The sequence below is a fragment of the Peromyscus eremicus genome, chromosome 1 (assembly GCF_949786415.1).
Source record: "Peromyscus eremicus chromosome 1, PerEre_H2_v1, whole genome shotgun sequence".
Classification (NCBI taxonomy): Eukaryota; Metazoa; Chordata; class Mammalia; order Rodentia; family Cricetidae; genus Peromyscus; species Peromyscus eremicus.
This window is the reverse complement of record NC_081416.1, coordinates 52524327-52549134: the sequence shown is the minus strand read 5'-3', so window position 1 is coordinate 52549134 and position 24808 is coordinate 52524327. Positions and strand designations below refer to the sequence as shown.

The 24808-nt window shown below is 41.2% G+C and overlaps 1 protein-coding gene across 1 annotated transcript in view; it reads right to left on the bottom strand.

Annotated features, from left to right (window-relative positions):
• LOC131897662 (solute carrier family 22 member 19-like) overlaps positions 1-17539 on the bottom strand; it is a 28392-nt gene extending 10853 nt beyond the window's left edge. The window contains exons 1-4 of the mRNA XM_059248630.1: positions 17138-17539; positions 15966-16069; positions 2678-2832; positions 2408-2576 (exon numbers count right to left, since the gene is read on the bottom strand). Of these exons, the coding sequence (XP_059104613.1) occupies positions 2408-2576; positions 2678-2832; positions 15966-16069; positions 17138-17539 (830 nt within the window). The remainder of the gene's footprint in view (positions 1-2407; positions 2577-2677; positions 2833-15965; positions 16070-17137) is intronic.
• Positions 17540-24808: the final 7269 nt, after the last annotated feature.

The window sequence follows — 24808 nt, the reverse complement described above, 5'->3', positions numbered from 1 at the left end:
GGACTCATCTCACTATATTTACTATAAACATTTTGTGGTCTTTCCTGACCAAATATGCCTCCTCTGTTGATGGCATCATAGCACTTCTTAATTCTTTTTTAAATGGAAAGCAAGAGAATCCAAAGAGCCAGTGAGAGAAATGGGCCATTCTGCCTACAGCTTTAAACTGAGGACATGATTTTCCTTCATTGAACAATTGTGAATATAAACTTACTTTATATGCCTTTTATTAATATCAATGTTACCATAATTTTCAAAGAATTTTTTTTGGTTTGCAAAACTACTCATAGAAATACAAACTACAACAGAAGCAATATGATCTTTAAATGTTTATTCTGTTACTGTCTGGATAATTTAAACTTAGTAGCAGGGATAGATAGAAAGGCCAAGAACATTCTGGTAAGAATTCATTGATAATTTCTGCTTTTGGGTTTTTTTCTCTAGTAAATAAAATAAATTTGTGCATGGTAAAATTTGAACATCAATCAATTATTATACATTTTTTTACTGTAAATATACTACATCATTACTTTGGATATAGTTACACTGAAAGTATCTATTATTTTTAAGTAATCTGAATACACTGAAATCTCGTGTACTTTACCAGCTATTAAACAAAACACAGAACTAACAGTTTTCAAATAAAGAATGAGTACTTGTCAGAAAATGTCGGTCTTTTACTATTCATATGTATGATTATTATTTTATAAAAGTACTTTGTGCTCATCTTAAATTCAAGTGAATTCAGCATCCTCAGTTTTGTCTGACAGAGTTGCTTGTCCTCGTGTCACATAAGGACAAAGTGAAGTGCTCATGGTCTTGTGTAGACCAAGCACAAATGCCTTTCTTTCTTTTTTTTTTTTTTTTTTTTTAGGCTTGTTATGGTTTCTTTTTTTTTTTTTTTTTATTTATTTTGCAATTCAATTCAGTTCTACATATCAGCCACAGATTCCCTTGTTCTCCCCCCTCCCGCCCCCCTCACCTTCCCCCCAGCCCGCCCCCCATTCCAATCTCCTCCAGGGCAAAGCCTTCCCCACAGACTGAGATCAACCTGGTGGACTCAGTCCAGGTAGGTCCAGTCCCCTCCTCCCATGCTGAGCCAAGGGACCCTGCATAGGCCCCAGGTTTCAAACAGCCGACTCATGCAATGAGCACAGGACCCGGTCCCACTGCCTGGATGCCTCCCAAACAGATCAGGCCAATCAACTGTCTCACCCACTCAGAGGGCCTGATCCAGTTGGTGACCCCTCAGCCATTGGTTCATATTTCATGTGTTTCCGTTTGTTTGGCTATTTGTCTCTGTGCTTTATCCGACCTTGGTCTCAACAATTCTCTCTCATATAAACCCTCCTCATTCTCGCTAATTGGACTCCCAGAGATCCACCTGGGGCCTAGTCATGGATCTCTGCCTCCAGATCCATCAGTAGTTGGATGAGGTTTCTAGCACGACAATTAGGGTGTTTGGCCATCCCATCACCAGAGTAGGTCAGTTCGGATTGTCTCTCGACCATTGCCAGCAGTCTGTTGTGGGGGTATCTTTGTGGATTTCTGTGGGCCTCTCTAGCACTTTGTTTCTTCCTATTCTCATGTGGTCTTCATTTACCATGGTCTCCTATTCCTTGTTCTCCCTCTCTGTTTTTGATCCAGCTGGGATCTCCCACTCACCCAAGCTCTCTTTCCCTCGACCCTCGCCCTTCACTACCCCCACTCCTGTCCAGGCTGTTCATGTAGATCTCATTCCATTTCTCTGTCGTTGGGCGATCCCTGTGTCTTTCTTGGGGTCCTGTTTTCCAGGTAGCCTGCCTGGTGATGTGAGTAGCAGTCCAGTCATCCTTGTTCCACATCTAGTATCCTGTTATGAGTGAGTACATACCATGTTTGTCTTTCTGAGTCTGGGATACCTCACTCAGGATGATTTTTTCTAGATCCATCCATTTGTCTGCAAACCTCATGATGTCATTGTTTTTCTCATACCACCTTACGCCTGTCAGAATGGCTAAGATCAAAAACACTGAAGACACCTTATGCTGGAGAGGATGTGGAGCTAGGGGAACTCTCCTCCACTGCTGGTGGGAATGCAAGCTTGTACAACCACTTTGGAAATCAATATGGCGATTTCTTAGAAAATTGGGAATCCATCTCCCCCAAGATCCAGCTATACCACTCTTGGGCATATACCCAAGGAATGCTCAACCACACCACAAGAGCACTTGTTCAGCTATGTTCATATCAGCGTTGTTTGTAATAGCCAGAACATGGAAACAACCTAGATGCCCTTCAACTGAAGAATGGATAAACAAAATGTGGTACATATACACAATGGAATACAAATGCCTTTCTTATGTCCTGATTCCATGTGTATTGTCATCCCTGGATTATACAACAGAGGAGGAAAGAAATCTCATACCTTGTGGGAATAAGGAAGAAGAACAGTGGTGCAGACATTGCCAGCTGGAGATGGTGCCAGTTTCGAGTTGCAAAAGCCAGGCCTCCCAATATTGCCTGCCCAATTCCCCCAGCACAAAATGCCAGTGCCATTACCAAAGCTTGAAATTCGGGGCTTGTCCATTCTAATACTGAAAGAAAAGAAAACGATGTCTGACTTCTAAGAAAGCTGGACAGGGCGTCCATGTCAAACCCAAAGCTTGGACAATGTCCATCAAAAGCTTTGACTTACTGAGCAACACACTGTTTGTTCTCATGGATGAGGAAGAAATTCCTGCCAGGAAGCGAAACAAGCAGTAGACGAGGAAGGTGGGAGCAAAAGCCACACTGGTTTCACTGATGGCCATTTGCAGTAAAGCACCTATGAAAACGAACTTCCTCCCAAACCTGAGGAAAAGGAAGGAATTGATTATGGGAACAATGCGAGTTTGCACAAACAATGAAGATAGGAAGTACTTTGAAATGATAAATCATCAAGAAATTTAAAAGGACAGACTTCCTCTACAGCCAAGAGCTTCTTTCCAATCTCTTTCTTTTTTAGATGGGGTCTTACTATGTAGTCCTTGCAGGCCTAGAATTTACTATGACACCAAGGCTGGCCTCAAACTCTCAGAGATCTGCCTGCCTCTTCCTTCTAAGTGCTGGGATTTAATGTGTGTACCTCCACATCTGCTCTTCTTGATTTCTTTTCTTTTCTTTCTTTTTCCTTTTTTGGTTTTTCAAGACTGGGTTTCTCTGTGTTACTCTGGCTGTCCTGGAACACTCTCTGTAGATCAGGCTGGACTCAAATTCAAGAATCCACCTGCCTCTGCTGACTGACTGCTGGGATTAAAAGCATGCACCACCACTGCCTGGCTCTTCTTCATTTCATATCACTAGTTTTCCATATGAGTTAAGCCATGTATGACAGACCACAAATCTAGAACTTTAACACAAGTATGTCATACTAAATTATGTACATAACATATCTATTAACCATTTATTGAGTCACGGTGACAAAATGTCTGACAGAAGCTACATAAGGGAAAGATTGATTTGGGCTCACAGCTTTTGAGTGTGCCATCTGCCACAGTGAGAAGCTACAGTGTCAGGAGCAGGTGACAGACTTCCTCCCTTGGAGTCTAAACCAATTAGAATTCACACAGAAACCAAAGTGGGTATCTCCTTCAACATCAACCTCAAGCAACCCAATTCTGCCAGTCAATTCCCACATCCCAAAGTCTCATAACTTTCAAAGCATTCCCTCAGCTAGGGAACCAAATAATCAAATACATGAACCTGTGGTGTCAAAAGACTTAAATTCAAAATAGAAAATCTAAAATGAGAATGAATCGCCTTTATACAATTGCTTATATACAATCTTTTGACTATTGATGTATAGACTCTATTGATTATTCCTGTGAAGGAAGGCTTTGCATTCACTGTCTTAGATTTTACCTTGTTGGCTTTGAATATTGATATATTACATAAAACATATCATTATATCTTTCAAAAAGTCTGTTCCTTCCCCACTCTCTCCTAATTCTTATACTGCCATAATGCATATTTTTGGTCAGCTTCCTGATGTCCCAGAAGTCCACTGAATGCGTTACTTGTAAATCTATCTTTTGGCTTCTTAATTTTGACATTTTTAACATTTTCTCTTCTCTAATTCATTATTGTATTAGTGGCACATGCTACTAAATGTCTCTAGGAAATTTTTGATTTATTGTATTTTTAAAATCCAGGTTTATGTTTTGTTCTTTTATATGCTTTCTACTACTAATGTTCCTATAGTCTAGTTTCCTAGTTGTCATTAATACTTTGTCTATGCTTGATTTCATCCTGTTGCATATATTTAAGATGTCTTTTAAAGTATTTGTCTATTGAATCTCCCACAGAGACCATTCCTAGTATGTTTCATTTTGAATAGGCCATACTTCTTTTTTCTTGTCATATTTATGACTTTATTGTTCTTGTAAAAATTTGTATTTGATTGTTATAATGTAGAAATTGGAAATTCATATTCTCACTTTTGCAAAGAATATTCTTCATTTATTTTAGTTTTTGAAGTATAATGCCCTGAAATTTTTATGACTTTACCAAATTGTTGCAAAGACAATTTGTCTTTTGTCCTGTGTTGTCATAGAAGTCTTAAATTTCTTTATATCATACTGTCTAAAGGTTTTATGCATGTTTCTTGGAATGCCAGGATAATTCTTGTTTTTGGTGGTAGACAGACATTTGTCAGGATACTCCTTGAAGATGAAACTAATATTGCTCTAATATTAGAACTAGTTTGATGTATAAGCTTAACATCTCCATGTTGTTTGAGGAGGTGTGTCACCTCTAGTTATATGATAATGTTCTATATTCACACACATGTCTGCTAAATTAATTAAAAATAAAATAATAGAGTAAATACAACTGCTGTGGGATGTTCTGTATGTTAAATGTGCTGTTCTGATTGGTTAATAAATAAAACACTGATTGACCAGTAGCCAGGCAGGAAGTATAGGCAGGACAAGGAGAGAGGAGAATTCTGGGAAGTGGAGCTGAGGCAGAGAAATGCGGCCAGCTGGCCGCCATGAGAAGATGTTAAGATACCGGTAAGCCCGAGCCATGTGGCAAATTATAGATGAATAGAAATGGGTTAATTTAAGATATAAGAACAGCTAGCTAGAAGCCTGCCATGGCCATACAGTTTGTAAGCAATATAAATCTCTGTGTGTTTACTTGGTTGGGTCTGAGAGGCTATGAGACTGGCGGGTGAGAGAGATTTGTCCTGACTGTGGGCCAGGCAGAAAAACTCTAGCTACATACAACCGTATTAGAAAAATACCCAATGTGAAAAGGCTAAAGACCTCAATGAAAAAATAGAGATAATGACAGTGAATTAAAGATAAAGACCTAGATGTGAACTAGTTCTTTCAATAGATAAAATAATGTTGTCAACACAGTCTATGCAAGAAAGAGATGGTTGAAGAGGCAATATTAATATTGGACAGAAATGCATTATAGAACTCTTTGTCCAAGTGCAGTGGTATCCACCTGTAATTCCATAATGTGGTAAACTCAGGCACCAGGATCATGATTTTAATGGTACTCTAGCATACAAATTATTCAAGGCCAGTTCGGACCACACAGTAAGACATTAGCAGGAGTTCTGTTTGCAGAAGTCTTGTTTCTTATGCTGCCAAGGTATAGGAATTCACACCAGTTCAGGCAGAACAATAGGTCCTAGTTTATTTTTAATCAGGAGAGTGACCAAGAGCACAAAGTCCACTCCAGAGTAGACAGTCAAATGAGCCAAGTGACAACAATAAAGTTTTCCTCTAATATCTGAGTTTGTAAGTCTGTGTCTATTAGATGTCTTCCCCTTGTTACTTCCTGGAATGGTCTGGGGCATTCTCCTCCTTGGAAGAGGAGGAAGCTTCTTAGGAGCTGTTTTTAACCCACAATTCAGACTGTTGAAATTAGATACAATAATTGCATGAATATTTATGAAGGTAGGAGTGCCCATGGCTTTGAGAAATTTTCTAGAGTAAAGTTGCTTTGGGCATGCCCCTCAGAGAGGGTCTCTGTGGGGGCCAGGAGAGCCTGTTGGGACCAGCTTTATTTTTCACAGAGTATGGTCCTTCCTTTTGTCTATGTAATTTTCCATCTCATGCCAGCTGCTTGCTTTTTTATTTATATTGCCCTGTTTTCCCAAACTTTCTGTTTCAGCCTTAACATCTGTTTCAACCCTTGTTGTGGGATATTAATTTAAGATGTGTTACATTCATTTGTGCTGGGGAATATTTGTTTAATGATGCAAAAGTGTGTTGCTTTCTTTTATGTTGCATTTGTTCAACTCTCTGAATCTGTGCTACTTTGTCTGCCTAAAATACCTGATTGGTTTAATAAAGAGCTGAACATCCAATAGCTAGGCAGGAGGATAGGCAGGGCTGCCAGTCAGAGAGAATAAACAGAAGGAAAGAATGAGAAGGAGGAGCAATAAAAGGAGGAGAGAAGATACCAGGGTCCAGCCACCCAGCCACAAAGCCAGACATGAAATAAGAAGGAAAAAGTATGTACAGAAATAGAGAAATGTAAAAGCCCAGAAGCAAAAGGTAGATGTGATAATTTAAGTTAAGAAAAGCTGGCTAGAAATAAGCCAAGCTAAGGCTGGGCATTCATAAGCAAGAATAAGTCTCCATGTAATTATTTGGAAGCTGGGTGTTGGGCCCTCAAAGAACATAGAGTAAAAAAAAAAGAAAACCAATAACAAACAATAATAATCCTAAAGCTTGGCAGTTTGAGTTAAAAGAATTGTGATTTAAACACTACCTTGGGATACATGTAGAACCAACATAAGCTACATAGTGCTACATAATGAGACACAGTTGTCAAAAAGGAATAATAAATATGAAAACTAATTAAGTAGTTAATACTTTAATGGGTGTTCATTGAGATATAGAGGAGCATATACTAAAATATTAATTTTATATTTACATAAATACAGTATTTTCAACACACAGAAAATGAAAACACAAAAGTAAAGGAAGAAATAGGTCACAGAGAGACAAATTTTATCATCATTACTCCATAAATGAAAACAATAGGTAGAGAATGATCACAAGATTCAAGATTTAAGGATAGATCCCTCCCACCAATATGACCTGATTGGTATAGATACCATTCTATTCCCATGAATGGCAGAAGACACATTTGCTGTGATCTGAATGTGTTCCTCCAGGATTCACACATTTAAACTTTAGGGCCAGAACAGTAGTGCTAAGAAATTGGATCTCTGAGACTTCATTAATTATGAGGGTGGTACCTTCATTCATTGGATTGTGAAAGAGGAGCAAAGGAGCTGTATGCACTGTGTACTATGTGAGAGCCCCATGTTGACTTCTTCTGCTGTGTGAAAATGTAGCCACTTGCTTGGCAGAAATGGGTTTCTATTTAAAAGACATGTTTTCAGGCACAGAATCCAAATTCATATACCACAAATTGTGATGACCATTGTTGTTAGATGAATTACTTTGCTTGGCTGGAAGTGTGATTTTTTAGAATCTGCTTTGGGACAACTTAGCTTTTCCACCTACCCTCTTAGCCTTTCCTCCCAGCCCATCTCCATTCCTTTCTGTTGCACACCAACCCTCAGAATCACTCTCTACCAAGGACCCCACAGCCGCCACACTTGCCTAGCATCCATAGAGGGCAACAGCAACCAAAGAACAGAACACTCACCCAAAAAAAACAAGACCAAATATCTACACTAAGAAACACCTCAAATACTACAGCTCCAGATGCCTAGATCTCAGCGAAAAAGCACAAATATGAACTACCAAGACAATATGACTCCACCAGAATCCTATTACAGTAGATTCTGAAAAAAGCAAAATAGCTGTAGCACAAGACAAAGACTTCAAAATAACAATTATGAATATATTCAAGGACCTTAAAGAGGATAATGAACAAATACCTTAATGAAGTCTGTAAAAACACAAAGGAATAGTTGAAAGAAATAATGAAAACAGTATAAGATATAAAAGGAGAATTTAACAAAGAAATAAAATCACTAAAGAAAACTCAAACACGGAAATTAAAAATTTAAGATGTCAGACAAAAACCTCAGGGGTAAGCCTCATCAACAGATTACAAAACATGGAAGAGAGAATCTCAGGTTGAAGGCAAGGTAGAAGAAATGGATGGCTCAGTCAAAGGAAATGTTAAATATAAAAATACCCAGGCAATCTGGGACAAATCAACTAGGAAATCTTGGACACTATGAAAAGGTCAAATCTATGAATAATAGGGATAGAGGAAAGAGAGGAATCCCAAGTTGAAGACATAGAAAATGTTTTCAACAAAATTGTAGAAGAAAATGTCCCCAACTTAAAGTAGGAGGTACCTATTAAGATTTAAGAAGCATACAGAACACTAAATACATAGGACCAGAAAAGAAATTTCCCATGACACTTAGTCAAAACACTAAATGTACAGAATTAAGAAATGATATTAAAAGCTGTTAAGATAAAAGACTAACATAGACAGACAGGCCCATTAGAATAACCCCTGACTTCTCAATGGAGACTAAAAGCCAGAGGGCCTGGATGGATTTCTAAAAGCTCTTAGTAACCTCAGATACCCAGCCCAGACTACTATAATCAGCAATACTATCAATCACAATTGACAGAGAAAGAAAAACATACAACAATAAGACCAAAATCAATCAATTTCTATCTACCAATCCAGCTCTACAGAAGGTTCAAGAAGGGAAATTTCATTTTGAAAAGGTTGACCACACCCAAGAAATCACAAGGAATAAATAATTCTAGGGGGAAAAAACTCTACAATGTAACAAAAAAACCCAGGAATCAATACACACTGCTCATTGGTAACTCTTAATATTAGTGGTCTCAATTCCCACAATAAAAAGATAGACTAACATATTGGATTAGAAAACAGGATGCATCTTTTTTCAGCCCGAGAGAAACACATCTTATCACCAAGGACAGAAATCACCTCAGGGTAAAAGGATGGAAAAAGGTAATACAAGCAAATGGACCCAAGTGTCAGGAACCAAACATGGATCATGGAAAAGTACTATCTAGGCCAGAGAACAAGCCCCTGCCCTAAACCAGATGTCCCCAAAGATAAAGAACAGGTCAGGTAGGTCAGGTAGCATAGCAACAGAACAATGGGCCTTATCACCTAGCACAACATCCTGCAACCTCAAGAATTGCACGTCCTCCTTCACCTGCACGTCTCCCCTCAACTGCACCCCTTCCCTCCTTCCTGCCCCCTCCCCCTCCCATGCTATATAAGCCTTGCTGAGGAGAATAAAATTTGCAGCTTGATCAGAACACTGTCTTGCTGTCTTCTCTCATGTCTCCCCATCCCTTTCATTCTCTCTCACAGGTGGGTCGCCCCCTGTTGACACCCTGCTGGCCAGGGCAACTGGCCCAGTGTGGTGGCTCGACCCTCACCTCGTTGGGAGTTGAATGTCCTTCTCCAGGAAAGCCCAGACGTCTGGTGGAGATATTTTTGCTGATCATCCGTTGAGACTGCCTGACTCGACACCCTTTCTTGACAATCCGGAGAGCGGGAAGGACGAGGTTAGTCTAAACTTAGACTTAACCATGGGACAGGGAAGTTCTTCCTATGATCTTTTCATTAAGGGCATTAAAGAGGTCCTCAAGACACAAGGGATAAGGGTTCATAAAAAAGACCTCAACAATTTTTTTTTTTTTTTTGGTTTTTCGAGACAGGGTTTCTCTGTGTAGCTTTGCGCCTTTCCTGGGACTTACTTGGTAGCCCAGGCTGGCCTCTCTCACAGAGATCCACCTGGCTCTGCCTCCCGAGTGCTGGGATTAAAGGTGTGCGCCACCACCGCCCGGCTAGACCTCAACAAATTCTTTAGTCACTTAGAGGACTGTTGTCCCTGGTTTCCCCAAGAAGGGATGATTGATGAAAAATGCTAGAAAAGGGTGGGCGACTGTCTTACTGACTACTACCGCATCTTTGGCCCAGACAAAGTCCCTGTTGTAACCTTTTCCTTTTGGAACCTTGTTAATGATATCCTCAGGATCCAAAGGACCTCCCCCTCCCATTGCCTTCCTTTGTGCCCCAGTCATTGAGGCCCCTGCGGGTTCACTGCCGGCGCTCCCAATGCCAACCCCTGATGATTGAGCTTATTTTGCCTTTAGCCTCCCTCAGGTTAATTTTCAGAGCCCTATGCTCTGCTTTCATTGGCGCGTCTTACCCCAGGGAATGGCAAATAGCCCGACTCTCTGACAAAAGTTCGTGTCCCAGGCAGTCCATCCCACACACCAAAAATGGCCCTCTACTTATATCTTACATTACATGGATGACCTTCTTTTGGCTGCCCCTAGCTCCTCCATCCTAGAAGCAACCTTCCAAGATCTGTCACAGGCCCTTTGTGCTGCTGGCTTACAGTTTGCCCCTGATAAGATCCAGCGCTCCATGCCCTTTAGTTATCTGGGCCTTGAATTGCATTCCAATCGAGTCTTAGTCCCCGCACATCCAGCTGCGCACAGATAACCTTACCACCCTTAATGATTTTCAAAAAGTTCTCGGGGACATTCAATGGCTTCGACCATACTTAAAACTCCCTACCGCTGATCTTCTACCCCTCTATGACATTCTTTGGGGCCCCAGTGAACCCACCTCCCCCTGTCAATTGACCCCAGCTGCCCATAAGGCCCTGTCACTAATCACCAGAGCCATTTCCTCCCAAGCCTCTTTTCAGATTGATTATTCCCTCCCGCTGGTTTTTGTTGTCTTATCTACTCCCCACTTATCCCTAGGCTAACCTATTATTCCCCAGATCAATTCTCGGGAAGATGGAAAGAGAAGACTCTGGCAGAGATGGCTGCCCTCATGCCCCCCCCATCACTGGAAAAGGGAACCCGTGACTGCGGTCACTCTGGCTGTCCTCCTGGGGGGTCTGGGCTGCAGGGGCCAGTACAGGCATAGCTTCCCTGGTTTTATCTAATCAACATTATTCAGAGCTTAGAATTTCCATAGATGAGGATATAGCACAGCTTGAGCAAGGCATTTCTGCCCTTGAATGCTCCCTCACCTCCCTTTCAGAGGTGATCCTCCAAAACCACCGAGGGCTCGACCTCCTCTTTTTACGGCAAAGAGGTCTCTGTGCTGCTCTTAAGGAAGAGTGCTGCTTTTATACTGATCACACAGGAGTAGCAAGGGATAGCATGGCCAAGGTCTGCAAAGGCTTAGAGAAGCGCAAAAAAGAAAGAGATCAAGAGCTAGGCTGGTTCCAAAATTGGTTCTCTGCATCTCCCTGGCTAACCACCCTCCTGCCATCCCTTCTGGGACCCTTGGTTGGTCTCATTCTTGTCTTGATATTCGGCCCTTGGGCTTTGTCTTGACTAACTCGATTTGTGCACGGTCAGCTGGCTGAACTTCAGGCAAAACAAATTCAGGTTCATTACCATCACCTCGACCTCCGTGATCATGGCCTTGATGAACCAGATAAAGACTCCATATCAGCACAGGCCCCTCTGCTCAGGGGAGGATGCACCTGTGCCTAGGAGCTGGAGCCCACTGCATAGGAGATTGAGGGTGCAGCTGGGACTGCAGAAGGCAGGGAGACTAAAGTGCTCCACCATCCTGGGTGCCTTGGATGACATGCTCTATTACAAGGCGGTTATGCAGACCCTATACTCTTTCCTCCTGAATTCAAACCCGCCCCCTGTAAAAAACTGCATCGTTCCAGCTTCCTTTGGGGCATGTGGGGATGCCTACATGGACCTGACAGTCAACAATGGAACTTATCAGGGATAGAGCCTCTGTCACCCCTCCCCCATCACAACAAAAATATTTGGGCCTACTTTCTTTGTTTTGCTATACGTATAGAAGGTGGAAATGTCAGGGACCAAACATGGACCATGGAAAAGTACTAGCTAGGCCAGAGAACAAGCCCCTGCCCTAAACCAGATGTCCCCAAAGATAAAGAACAGGTCAGGTAGGTCAGGTAGCATAGCAACAGAACAATGGGCCTTATCACCTAACACAACATCCTGCAACCTCACGAACTGCACGTCCTCCTTCACCTGCATGTCTCTCTTCAACTGCACCCCTTCCCTCCTTTCTGCCCCCTCCCCCTCCCATGCTATATAAGCCTTGCTGAGGAGAATAAAATTTGCAGCTTGATCAGAACACTGTCTTGCTGTCTTTTCTCATGTCTCCCTGTCCCTTTCATTCTCTCCCGCAGGTGGGTCGCCCCTGTGGACACCCCGCTGGCCGGGGCACCCAAGAAACAAGCAGGTATAGAGATTTTAATATCTGACTAAACAGATTTCAAACCAAAACTAATCAGAAGAGATAGAGAAGGATATTACATATTCACCAAAGAAAAAAAATCCACCAAGAGGATATTGCAATTATAAACATTTATGCACCAAACACAAGGACACTCAAGTTCATAAAAGAAATACTACTACAGTTAAAAACACATATTGAGCCGGGCGATGGTGGCGTACACCTTTAATCCCAGCACTCGGGAGGCAGAGCCAGGCGGATCTCTGTGAGTTCGAGGCCAGCCTGGGCTACCAAGTGAGTCCCAGGAAAGGCGCAAAGCTACACAGAGAAACCCTGTCTCGAAAAACCAAAAAAAAAAAAAAAATGAAAAAAAAAACACATATTGACCCTCATACACTGATAGTAGGTGATCATAATAACCCAGTCTCACCAATAACCAGGGAATCCAAACAAAAACTAAATGGAGAAATGTTGTAGGAAAACCTATAATGAATCAAATGGATAGCTAAAGAACATATCACCCAAACAGGAACTTTACAAACTCATAGAAAATGAACAAGTCACTTCTGAATGAACAATGGGTCAAGACAGAAATCAGTAAGGGCCCTGACAGCACCCGCACTAAGAACAACAGTTAATAAATGGAACCTCATGAAACTAAAACGTTTCTGTTCAGCAAAGGATACCATCATTTGGGCAAAGCAGCAGCCTACACAATAGCAAAAGATTAAGAGGATTAATATCAAAATATGTAAAGAACTAAAAAACCTGAACAACAACAAACAGAAACCCAGTTAAAAATGAGGTACAGAACTAAGGAGAGACTTATCAAGAGACAATGCACATGTGGCTGAGACACAAAGAAATGTCCAGCATCCTTAGCCATCAGGGAAATGCAAATCAAAATTATTTTGAAATTTCATCTTACACCAGTCAGAATGGCCAAGATCAACAATTCATGCTGGAGAGGATGTGGAGTAAGGAGAACACTCACCCATTGCTGGTGAGACCTCAAACTTGTACAGTCACAATGGAAATTAGTGTGGTAGTTCCTCAGGAAGCTGGGAACAGATTTACCTCAAGATCCAGCTATACTACTCTGGTACATATACCCAAAGGACTCTACATCCTACTACAGAGATACTTGCTCATCCATGTTCATTGCTGCTCTATTCAAAATAGCCAGAAATTGGAAACAGCCTAGATGCCCATCAACTGAAGAACAGATAAAGAAAGTGTGGTACATTTACACAATGGAATATTATTTAGCTGTCAAGTAAAATGAAATTATAAAATTCTAAGTAGATGGATGGAGCTAAAAAAAATCATCTTGAGTGAAGTAACCATGAGCAAAGAGACAAATAGAATATATGTTCTTTTGTATATGTGCCTTAGTTAATGTTCTATTGCTGTGAAGAGATTTCATGACCAAAGCAACTCTTACACAGGAAAACATTTAATTGGGGCTTGCTTAAGTTCAGATGCTTAGTCTGTGGTGGAAAGCATGGCAGCACACAGACAAACATTGTGCTCAAGAGATAGCTGAAAGTTTCACATCCAGATTGGAAGGCAACAGGAAGAGTGATGGACACTGGGCCCAGCTTGAGCATTTGAAACCTCAGAACTCACTTCCTACAACAAGACCACCCATACTCCACAAGGTAATACTTCTTTATAGTGCCACTTCCTGGTGACCAAGCATTCAAATCTATGATCCTATGGAGGCCATTCTTATTCAAACCACCATAATGTCCATGTTAGCTTTCAAGCCTTTTCATGTGTATGGAAATCTTAATAACCACAGAGTATATAGTAAGAACTAGGAATGAAGAGAGGATCTCCTAAGGCAGGGAAAATAGAATATATTGTTGTGGAGAGACAAAAGGAAAACTATAATAGGAGGATTAAATAGAGAAGGTGATGAGAGAGAAGGGTGAAGGAAGGAATATGGCAAAAGACAACTAACACTAAATGGCATTTGAAAATGCCTATTACTGAAGGCTACACTTACATATATCAGTGAACATGGAGAAGTCAAACTGGTGCCTAACTAGAAGGGTTACCCCTATGGTTTAGCATTCATGGGACTAGAAGTTTCTGTGCATGTTACCCAAGGAGAAAGGCAATCATCAATAGCTCCCAGCTACAAATCCTGTAATCTGTGATAGTGATCTGTCTGTGAGAAACGCTGGTGACAGAGTGGCGCAAATGTTAAGGGAGTGACCAACTACTTCTGATTGGATCTAAGGCCCACCCTCTGAGCTGGAACCCATACCCAAGAATACTAAAGTGGCCAAGAACCCCAGACTAGGGAGGTCGTGGGAATAGGGGAAACCTACTACTATTTTTCTGCTAAAGGAACACAACATTAAAATGATGCCTACTGCCATACTGCTAAACCCATAGGTCAGTGCCTTGCTCAGTTATCATCATAGAGACTACTTCTTGCAATAGATAGGAATTAATACAGAGACCCACAACTGGACAACGTGTAGAGAGTGAGAGACTTTGGAGCACTCAGTCCTAAATGAGGTTTCTACCCTCAGGTATCAGGGAACTATGTGGAAGAGGTGGAAAGACTGTGAGATCCAGAGGGGAGGGATGCCTCCAAGGAAACTGTCTTCCAGACACAAAAGGATTGATGCACATATGAACTCCCAGAGACTGTGGTAGCACACACACGGCATGCATAGATTTAAGCCAGACAAGGTCTCAGCACTGAGAGGGGGAAGTGGACACAGGCTCCCACCCCTAATCAAGAAGCTATCTGAAACTTATACTCACTGGTGTAGGAAAAGAAAGTTTTCGCCAGTGGAGTCTCATTGGGTATACTAGACACACTTCAGGGTAGGTACCAGGCCCAGGAGTAGCTTGCCAATAAATAAACTAACTCAGTAGTATCTTTGTAGACTTTTTACCTCATTTTGCTTTGTTTGGGCATATTTTTGGGAGGGGGGTCTCATTGGTCTTTTGCTTGTTTATTTTTAATTCCTTTTTTGTGCTTTTTGGGTTTTGTTTGTGTATGTGTTTCTTGTTTTTTTTTTTAATTTTTGTATTCTTGTTTGTTTTAAAATGGGAGAGAGAAAACACAACCTGAAGTTGGATGGGTAGGGTGCATCTAGAAGGAATGGGGGGAGCAAACATAATAAAAAATATATTGTATGAAAAAATTTTATTTTCAATTAAAGAAAGAGAGAAATTGTTTTGGCAGAAGCAAAAATAAAAACAACAGGCATGGCTTCCCAGCCACACCCATTGCACCTTGCACATATGCCACAGGAATCAAAGGACATTCTACTGTCATGCTTGCGCAATTAAAGCATAGTTTCTTTTCTCTTGTCACCATGACTATTTAGGGCAATGTCTGTGAAGCCTGGAGTCTAGTGACCCAGACCAAGAGTGATAGTGGTGTTTTCCACTAAGTATTTCATTAAGATATTCAAATAGGTTTAATTCTATATGATGAAACATATTTGTCTCATTCCCATAGCTAACTCTTCTTATCTTTCTAAATCATGTTATTTCACTTCTTCTCTAAACCATATCTTGAATAGCTACTTCTGTGTCCACATAACACATGAACTTTTTAACACTTAACATTTTCATTTGTGCTCAGTGATCTCCAGGCTCAAAGGTACACATAGAGAAATACAATCTGCAATGACTACTTCTTTATGAATGAACGACTCACAGATGAACAAAATACTGACATGTAGAGAGAGCTGTAAAGCATAGTCACTCACCTGTCTGATAAATGGCCACCTATGATATGTCCTATAAAAATGCCAATCATGAATATAAATTTAGCCACTGAATTCAGTGCCTGAGATCCACAAACCAGGTCCCACTGAAAGAGAAGAAAACAAGCATGGCAGCATTTCAATGTAATTTGTTCAAAATAATTCAACTTGAGATTCCAGTTATATTGTACCAGTCCCATCTTCCTCTCCAGCTTCTGTTTTCATCATCATCTGACTTCTACCATCCAGTTTCAGCTTAAACAAACCCATTTCCAGGAATCTTCCTGTAATTCTGTAGGTTACACTAATGACTTGTAACTTGTGCTAAGAAGTTCTCAAATGGCTAGGCAATGGTGGGACACACCTTTAATTTTATCAGTTGGGAGGCAGAGGAAGGCAGATCTCTGAGTTTGAGGCCAGCCTGGTCTACAGGGTGAGTTCCAGGACATCCAGGGCTACACAGAGAAACCCTGGCTCAAAACACATTCCTTCCCCAAAAAGAAGTTCTCTAATGTGACCATGTCATGCAATGATTTGAGACCATTGGAGAATTTATGGGATCTTGTGTATCATCACACCATCCTCCCTGTGACTACTTCAGGTGTGGAGACTGGGCACTGACTTTATTACTTATTTATCTATCTATTTTTTGCAATATTGGTGATGGATTGTAGGGCTTTTAACGATTTTGGAAGTGTGCTAGCCATTAGCCACATTCTAGTCATAAAAGAAGGTAACATTTTTTGAGGGTGTTTGTTTTAGAGTTTGAATCCTCGACCACACACGTACTGTACATTCACTATAGCACTGGGCCACATTCCTAGCCAGCCACTGTAGTTTTGTATAGTAATCCAGATATCTTACATTTGAAATTAAAGCTAAATGACACTGACTTGTCACAATGTTTATGAGGTTCCACATGAATTATTTGATTAAACTGACTTGGCACAAAAATTACTTCTTAAACAATGTTCATCCCTATAATGAAAAGATAAGGAGAATAAATTCTTAAAATTTTTATAACAATCACTAGATGCATTAAATAATGTGTCTCATAGTAAATAAAGAAATAATTACAATGGCTAAAAAAAGGGCTATTTTCAAAACATGTGCGCTCTTTAGGCTATCAGTAAAGTCCCATCATAAACTCTTGATGGGGAAAGGAATTGACTGACCTGGGTCACAGTGGTGGAGAGGAAGGTGCTTCTGTCATACACCCAACCATCCACACAGGGCTCTGTGTCTGGCTCTGTCACACTGGAGAAGGTTCCATTTGGATGAAGGAGATGCCACTGTGGTTGGACGAAGCGACGACATTTCTCTGGCTTCAAATTGGAGTCCAGTGGGATGGAGATCCTCAGGAGGTCATCTTGGCTCAGGATCCCACTCTCATTGTCAGAGAAAGTGCCATTGTCAAGGATGTGGACCCAGCAGCGATGACCAGGGATGGCTGCTGTAAAGTTCTCCAAAAGAGTGTGAGGAAGCACCATGCCATTGCAGATCAGAAGGAAAGCCATCTGAAGGATCTGGAACCTCCCCAGGCTGCCAACATGAATAAGAAGTTCCTGAAAGGCCATTTAGGCTGAATCCCTATCTCCAATGGGAGGCAAATATGATTATATCTAGGCTTCCAAAAGTTCTTTTTCACTAAGACACACTAAAAGAGTGTTGATCCTGAACTCTTCTTCACGTGTCTCTCTTCTGAGTCAGGGTTAGGAAGAGAGCTGCTTGCTTGAAAGTCACCAAGAGAAATAGCCTGATGATTTGCTTTCTATAACTGAATCTGTTAAAGATCTACTTTGTGAGAAATTTTGTCAGTGCACTGCCCCATGGTCAGCTGTGGACATTGATCTTTAAATTCCCTGAAAATAGTCAAGTTAACTGTTCATTACCATCATGGCAAAGATCATAGTAACAGGCAAGTGTGGCCCTGGAAAAGTAGCTAAGAGTTACATCCTGATCCATAGGCCAATAGAGAGACTGGACTTGGCATGGACTTTTGTAACCTCAAAGCTCATCCCAATGACACACTTCCTCAACAAGGCCACATCTCCTAATCCTTCTATCTTTTCAAATAGTGCCACTCCCTAGAGACTAGGCATGAAAATATGTGAGTCTATGGAGGAAATTCTTATTCAAACTGCCACATTCCATTCCCTGGGCCCAATAGGCTGGTAGTCATATCACAATTCAAAAGTGTATTGAGTCCAGCTTCAAAAGTCCCCATAGCCTACCACAGTCTCAACATTGTTTAAAAGTCCTAAGTTCAAATTCTCTTCTGAGACCCATGGCAATCTCTTAAGAGTAACCCTAGTAAAATAAAAATTAAGAAACAGGCTAGAGATATATGCCTCAGCGGTGAAGAGCACTGACTGTACTTCCAGAGGACCCAGGTTCAATTTCTTTTTTTTAAATTTTTATTTTGCAATACAATTCAGTTCTACATATCAGCCACGGATTCCCTTGTTCTCCCCCCTCCCGCCCCGCTCACCTTCCCCCCAGCCCGCCGCCCATTCCCATCTTCTCCAGGGCAAAGCCTTCCCCGCAGACAGGTTCAATTTCTAGCACCCACATGGCAGCTCACAACTCCCTATAACACCAGTTCCAGGGGACCAAACACCCATGGCAAAACACCAAAGCACATAAAATAAAAATAGTTTTTTAAAGAAGCAGATCACACACTTACTACATACAATGCCATAGATTGTACATTATTGTTCCTAAGGAGGGGAAAGGGAGCATAGAGAGGAATATTGGACAAATACTGGACAAATGCCAGTTGGAAAACCAGCAGGGAAAACTCCAAAGGATGCATTTCCACGTTTGATGTCAAAGCAGTCTTCTGATCTCCGACTCCTTTCATCTCTGTTGATTGCAACATACTTCTCTTCTTTTTGGCTCTGCAGCTCCCCTTGGCATGTGTCCCATGATTCTGGCATATACAGTATCTTGGGATCTCATTGTATTGTTGACTCTAAAGCCAGGACCTAGTGCCTGAAGCAACGAAGTTCAGCTGCTTTACAGCACGAAACATTTTCATGAGCCTTCTGTTATCAATGGTCTCCTTCACTGCTTAAGCTTTTTAAAATTATATTTCACAAGTTGGAAGCTTATCTGGGTGGCGTCTTGACCTGATGCCATACTCCCTTTATTCCACTTAGCATCAGGTTTTCCTTTAAATGTTTTACTCCTTGAGCGCGGGACTTAGTTCCATTACACTTCCTGATGCTACTTTTCCCTTCAAACTGTTTATTTAGCTTTTTTACTTGCTCCTTATCATTGTAGATCTGCATATGAGTTATGATTAATAACCACATGACCCAGTCCATATGTGCTGTCTTAGAAGCTAGGCAGTGGTGTTACATGCTTTTAATCCCAGCACTAGGGAGGCAGAGCCAGGCAGATCACTGTGAGTTCAAGGCCAGGTTGTCTACAGAGGGAGATCCAAAACAGGCACCCAAACTACACAGAGAAACCCTGTCTCCAAGAAAAAAAAACCAAAATCAAACAAACAAAAATGCTGTTTTATAATCTCCTCTGCCAAAGCCATTAATCCACAGTCTTCAATTTAGCCCCAGGCAGAATTTTAGGACAAGGACAAACAACAGCCACATTCTTTGCTGAAATATAAGAATGATTTATAGGCCACTTGTTAATATTCAACCCCCTTGGAACTTCTTGAGCAGGGTCCCCACCTTTCACACCACCCTCCACACAGTTTTCCATGATACTACTTGGATGACCTATTAAATTCCACTTAAAGCACCCAACTGCTTTTCTAGTACAAATCTTAGAGTCTTCAGTATTCTTCGAATAAACAGTATAGTTAGGCTTGTCAGAGTGATGCCCGGACCCTAGTACCAATACTGTCTTAGTGACTGCTCTATTGCTATAAAGATAAACTATGACCAAAGCAACTCATAAAAATAATCATTTAAATTAGGGCTTCCTTGTAGTTGCAGAAGTTTAGTCCATTATTGACATGGTAAGATGCACAGTTGTAACTAGCATGGCAGCAGGCAAGCATGTTCCTGGAGAAAAAGCTAGCTAAGAATTACATCCTAAGCAAGGTGTCTGATCATAACTAATGGGATTCAGAAAGCCAGCTAATACACCAGGGATAGACTCCTTGCTCAACCTTGATGCAGGGGGAGGTGCTTGGTCCTGTCTCAGCTGAATGTACCAGGCTTTGCCTCCCCTACATGGGAGAACTTATCCTTTTGGAGGAGGGGATAAGGTATGGGTTGCATTGGGTTTAGGTGGGGCTGGGGTGAGCAGGAGGAAGGATGAGAGGGGGATCTGTGACTGGTATGTAAAATGAATTAAAAATTTTTAATAAAGAATTAAAAATAGGAAGAATTACATCCTATTCATAGGCTGAGAGAGAAAATGGCCTGACATAGGCTTTTGACACCTTAATTCTCACCTCTAGTGACACACTTTCTCCAACAAGACCAGCTACACCTCCTAATCCTTTCAAAGAGTTTCACTCCATGGTGACTAACATTCAAATATATGAGCTTATGGGGTCATTCTTATTCAAACCGTACACCACTGCAGGTACTCTCCAGTGCTTGAAATTTTCATGAGACTTGGAGAAAAAAAGCTAATACTGACCTGGACACCTCACCTTCATGGTTAGCTTTTATTACCACAAAGTGCTAGAAAGGCTGCTGAGAGATAAAAGATGAAGTGTTACCAGGCTATGCAAACTAAAATAACTGACCCAGCAAGATTTGCTCACTTATGGCTTTAATGTTTGGGGAGATAACCTATACCTGTCTGCTTAGGTTAAGGCTCACTCAACAAGAGGGGACCCATTGCTAGTACTGTTAATAGGACCATGAACCTGTGGCTAAAGAGGTCATAGATCATGGGGGGGAATACTGTCATTTTGAAAAACTGATACAGTATCTAACTACCTTGTAAAACTTATTCTTATACCCATAGATTGGCCCATCTCTTGACCCTCTTCAAAGGAAAAAAAGAAGATGCTTCCTTGTGCAATGGACTTAGCTTAAGATAGAGAAGCACAAATGAGCAAAGTGCTGAGAAAAAGTGACTCTGAAGAACTCATCCCCAAATGGGTCATTTATGTCCCAATCCCTTCCCACGAGACCCAGAGTTCAGAGAGGACAACTGTGAAACTGTGTCTTCTGGACATGACTGATAAACTTTCAATGCCTGTGGAGGCCTACACAAGACTTGCAGAAGACCAGTCTAGTCAATGTTACATCATAGACAGTGAGGGAACTCACAAGATCCCCTCCTAGTTGAGAAGCTTCAGGAAGTGATTGGAGTGGTATCCATTCCCATACTATAGTAGACAGCTTGACACACATGCACACATGTACATGTTGGCAACACTAATTTCACTGAGTAGGTTCTAAATACATCTACAAAGAAGTTCTGAAAACTCATTGCACTCTCATATTGGGATTAACCCAATGCAGTCTATTTAATGATCAAAGGAATTTTTTGGTGTGTGTGGGTTAACTTGTAAGACAGAATAAGGGAATTCCTTGCAGGATCTTGGATGGGTGTGGCATGGTCCAAAGTGGTTCTCTGGTGAGCTCTGACTTGTCCATACCAGCATCCTAAACCATGAGGTAGTAAAGCAAAGAGAGAGCCTTGTATGTGCATCCTAGGTCTGAAGGGTCCCGGTGGCCCCACTCCAGGGGCATGTACCTCAAGGTAATAGGCAGGTGTAACAGCTACCTGCTAACTTACTAGGGGCGGTGCTTCAGTGCATGGTTCAAATAACTACCTGCTACATCTCCCCCTTTTTTCTAAATAAGAAAGTTCTAACCTAACACAAAACTATATACTATAGGAACGATTCTTAACTATTGTCCAGGAGAAATAATGGATAATGACCTAAGCTAAATGGAACTACAACCAACAAGATCAATATCAAACAAGAGACACATACTAAAATCCAGAGATGTCCAGAACACAGGTAAATGGTATGTTAGAGAGATTATTCCAAAGCTGTCCTATCCTGAAAAATCTGAATCTAGTACTTAGTGTGTTCTAGCTAAGATATGAGAAGATTGCAACTGTAATTGTTAATCTTCAACCCCATCAAGGACCTGAGAAGGAACATAATAATACCTGAGAAAATGGGAAAATGCAAGCAAGCAACTTTCCGAAATCTTTTGAGAATAGACAGAGAAAGCTGGCAGCCTTGTTAGTCACCTAGAGTTTCTCAGCACTGTTGGGGCATCCAATTTGGCTATAGGCCTAGAATATCTGACAGACCATTTTCAGAAGCAGGAATTTTGAAAGACTATCTTGTCTTGTCTTGGCAGAGTTCAGTAGTCACTTTTCCTTGCGTCTTGCTCTTCCAGAAAGGACAGCATCTGTACTGTCAGCAGTTGAGGTAAGGGCAGTTCTTTGCCCAGCAAGCCATTATGTGCCAGGAAGAAGACAAACTTCCAAATGGAGTGTCTTAAAAGGCCAGCATTCTCTCGGGATCAGATCAATGCTGCCAGGAGCAATTGTGTCTCACATCAACAGAATTCTAACTTATTTAAATGCCATATTCTCTAGGTCTAGGAAGTGTTTGAAGATTACCTATCCATGTGACCTATGTGTCTGTAAATCTGAACAACCTAATTAACATAACTGTAGAGATGACAAACATAGATGACTATAAATCTGTAAGTCTTATCTACCTAAATAACCTAAAGACTAAGGCTTCATATAAAAATGGTAAACAGTCTGTAAAAAATGCACAGTAAAAGGATCATGACCTCAAAATTGTGACAATACACAAATTACCTTAAACAGAGCTAATGTATAGTGCAATATGCAATATGACAACAATCTTAAATATGTATCAATATATAAAATACCCTAAACAGAGGTTGAACACACATAGAGTATGACAAATGCGATTTTATATTTATATCAATATAAAAATATTTCAAATAGAAGTAAAAATATATGTACATTACAACAAATATATTTCTGTATTATATCAATATAAAAATTATCTTAAATACAAATATAAAAACAATTTACATTTGTATCAATATATAAGAATCCATAACAATGTAAATTATCTAAGGCTGATATTTTACTAAATTAGTTTACTAGTATATACAACAATTTGCCTTAATATCCTCTATCTATCCTATCTATCCATTCCCCTTTTTCTTTTCTTAAGAATACTGAGCTGAAGTGGGTAAGTGCTGGGTCCCTTTTTGTCTAAATAAATAGCCATGTCTGACTTGACCTTCAGTTCAATGCACTGAGGTTGAGCCACCTGGGCTTTTTCCTCAGGCTAACATGGGAGAAAGTTAGGACTGAAGTACTCAGCCGGCTGATCCGAGCTGGAAGAGAGAAAGCTGTGGGGCAGCAGGGAGCAGAGGGGAGCAGACTCTGCCAGCAGGGGAGGTATTTTAAAGTGTGGAAAGTGTGCCACAGTAGCCACAGAGGCTGGGGACAGAGGCCACCAGGCCGTTGGAGTTTGCTCCACATTGACTCCCACATATTTAGATTAACCCACAGAGTCTATTTAATGATCAAAGAAATTTATTTGGGGGTTAACTCACAGGACAGAATAAGGGAATTTCTCACAGGATCCTGGAAGTGGCCCCATGTGGTTTTCTGGTGAGCTCTGCCCTTGTCCACACCAGCATCCAAAACCACCTGGTATCAAAGTGAAGAGGGAGCCATGTATGTACATCCTAGGACTTGAGGGTCCCTGGTTGCCATGCCCCAGGGACATGTACCTGCAGGTCACAGGCAGGTGTAACAGCTACCTGCTATGTTACTAGGGGCTGTGCTTCAAGGCATGGCTCAAACAATCACTCACTACACTCTTGCTTGTTGCAGTTGAGACCTTGGGTCTCTTCTTGGACTAAGGACCTTTCTAACATTGATTTGAAAGAAATTTCATTCTGAGCTGAAAAAATAAACAGTTTTTGGATAATATCACCTTCTTGAGCTTAAAAACTACTTTTCCCATAATGCATTTCCCTTATACCAGCATGCTAGTATGAGCTACCTTTCAGACTCCATTTCCCATATTCCCTTTCAGGTCTGGGAGTCAACTTCCGGTTTCCTTTACTGGGTTTTCATGGTTTCGCTTTTACAAAGGGAGATTTGATCCAAGTGTTTTGAGTTTTCAGCTATGGAAGAAGAGGAGATTTCTCTTCTCCCTGAACTGGCCTTAATAGATATTTCTCTTTCATTCAATCATTTGCCTCAGCCAGACAGTGAAGAAATTAAAGCATTTAAAACAGTATTTTCCCACAGCTCCTTCAGAGAGACTCTCTCTCCCAGACAGACATCTCTCTCTGCTTTTTATTTAGGGAGGTGTTTGTTCCCCCTAAGCTCAAATTAGGACAGGTGCACTTCCCTAATCAGGGCTTCGCCTGGTCCAGTCCCCCAGCAGGCTGCATTCATTTGTCCCTGCACTCTCAGACAGAGCTTATTTCCAGAGGCAACAACCCCATAGGGCTTCACACCCTCTCCTCACCAGGAGTCAGAAAGCTTTCCCAGAAAGTTGTTTTCTCTGATAGAAAATAGCTTTACTCCTGGACAGTTCTCTGTTCTGCCCTGGCTGGGCTCCTTCCCCAGACTCAGCAGTGCAGCTGCAGACATAGCTTGGCTTTATTGCTTTCCCAAACAGCTTCTCCCCTCAGGGAAGAATCTGTCTCAGCTCCATGCTTGAGGAAGCTGTTGACAACTGCAGGAACCCTAGTGTCCCCCAAATGCACTCAAACTCTGAGGTGCAGGCTAGTGGCTTCTCAGTGACTGGTTAGAAGTGAGGATATAATGGTAACAAAAAGTGTTTGCTTCACTTTAGAGGAACTTTGTGCTAAGTGATTATGAGC